Source organism: Aplysia californica, unplaced genomic scaffold (genome assembly GCF_000002075.1).
Source record: "Aplysia californica isolate F4 #8 unplaced genomic scaffold, AplCal3.0 scaffold00379, whole genome shotgun sequence".
Lineage (NCBI taxonomy): Eukaryota > Metazoa > Mollusca > Gastropoda > Aplysiida > Aplysiidae > Aplysia > Aplysia californica.
The window spans coordinates 496,831-498,529 of NW_004797649.1; the positions used below are offsets into that span (position 1 = coordinate 496,831).

At 45.6% G+C, this 1,699-nt stretch overlaps 1 protein-coding gene across 1 annotated transcript in view; it reads left to right on the top strand.

The window, feature by feature from the left end:
* LOC101860511 (metabotropic glutamate receptor 6) overlaps nucleotides 1–1,699 on the top strand; it is a 53,969-nt gene that overhangs the window by 17,793 nt on the left and 34,477 nt on the right. The window contains exon 2 of the mRNA XM_035971111.1: nucleotides 1–962. This exon is cut by the window's left edge and continues 301 nt beyond it. Within this exon, the coding sequence (XP_035827004.1) occupies nucleotides 192–962 (771 nt within the window). The 5' untranslated portion in view covers nucleotides 1–191. The remainder of the gene's footprint in view (nucleotides 963–1,699) is intronic.

The following is a 1,699-nucleotide window of genomic DNA, read 5'->3' on the forward strand; positions in this document are numbered from 1 at the left end:
TGAAATATGTGGGCTTTATATAACGTGGGCCAATGACCGTAAACAATGAATAAAATATCTACCTACCTCTTATTAATGAAGGCTGGAAATCCAACGATAAAAGAACATCTATTACTCTGCTTTATTTGAAAAAGTGGTTTGTTTCAGACTCCCAAGGGTCTAACAGTAGGCTCGAGGTGGTAAAACCAGAAATGACTCGTTACTTACCAAATTTTACCACCAGACTGCTTCTTGTGCTATTTTATTGTCTCGCAAACAAACTAGAAATGCCTGCCGCTTCGCCTCTTCTATTTCCGGGACAGCCTCCTTTTCGATACACTCGGGAAGGTGACGTCATCATCGGGGGAATCCTCTCCGGCTTCGGGTACAACGTCAGTGGCTTGTGTAACCGTACTCTTTTCACGGACTCTTCTTTCCACTTCTCCGAGGGCGTGGTCCACGCGATAGAAAGAGTCAACCGAAACTCGTCCATTCTGCCCGGGGTCACTCTGGGCTTCGCCATTTTGGATGACTGCATGAAAGAGAACACGGCCGCCGTACAGGCAATGACCTTCGTGAAAAGAGCGGGGAAATCTTTGCAAATTCTGGCGAGAAACGACAACAACAACAGCAGCAGCAGTGACAACAACAACAGCAACACTTTTTGCAGGTTCGACCTCAACGCAAGCACCATCACTAACGCCGAATTTGGCGTTAACCACACGTCATGTTTCGTGGCATCGCAAGATGTTTGTCCTGCGCAGTACGCCGGAAGTTCGGACAAGCCGGAAGGTGACGAGCTTCCGGTGTATGACGTCATCGGCGTAATCGGCGCTCTGCGCAGCTCCAGCAGCCAAGCTGCGTCCCTGGTGCTGGGCCCGGCACAGATTCCGCTCATCAGCTTCGCCTCAACCAGCGAGGAGCTGAGTCACAAGGCCCTCTACCCTTACTTCATGAGGGTCATCCCTTCGGACAACTATCTGGTCAGTTACTGCCTGTGTTTGTTTGTTTGTTTGTTTGTTTGTTTGTTTGTTTGTTTGTTTTTGTTTCTTTTTTGTCTTTGTTTGTTTTGTTTGAGTATTTGTTAGTTTGTTTGTTACCTCGGTTGTTTGTTTCTTAGTTTGTTCCTTCGTTTGTTTATGTTTGTTTGTTAGCCATTTTGTTTGCCTGAGTGTTTACCTTAATAGGGTTATCCGTCTGACAACTATCATCAGTTAGTACCTTCCTTTGTTTGTTTGTTTTGGTTCGTTTATTCGTTTATCTATTTGTTTGTTAATCTGTTTGTTTAAATCTCTGTTTGTTTGAGTGTTTACTTCATGATGGTCATCCCATTCGAAAACTGTCCGGTCAGTTATTGTGTGTGCGTGTGTCAGTGTGTTTGTGTGTGTGAGTGTGGCGTGTGTGTGTGTGTGTGTGTGTGTGTGTGTGTGTGTGTGTGTGTGTGTGTGTGTGTGTGTGTGTGTGTGTATGTGTGTGTGTGTGTGTGGTTTATCTCCCTCATTGTCTTATAAGTATCTCTCTGTGCTTTGGTATCTCGATCTAACGTTCATCTCGAGCAGGACCTAACCAAGTTGGAAGAGAGCTTTAACAAATTCAATAACAGCACAAGTTCAAGAATGTCCAATTGGGGATTCGAACTATAGTCACCCCCCTCCGCAACCGAATATAAAACTGAGGTTAGGGCCCCCTTTCATGATAAACAAGCGCGCGCGTGTGGGGG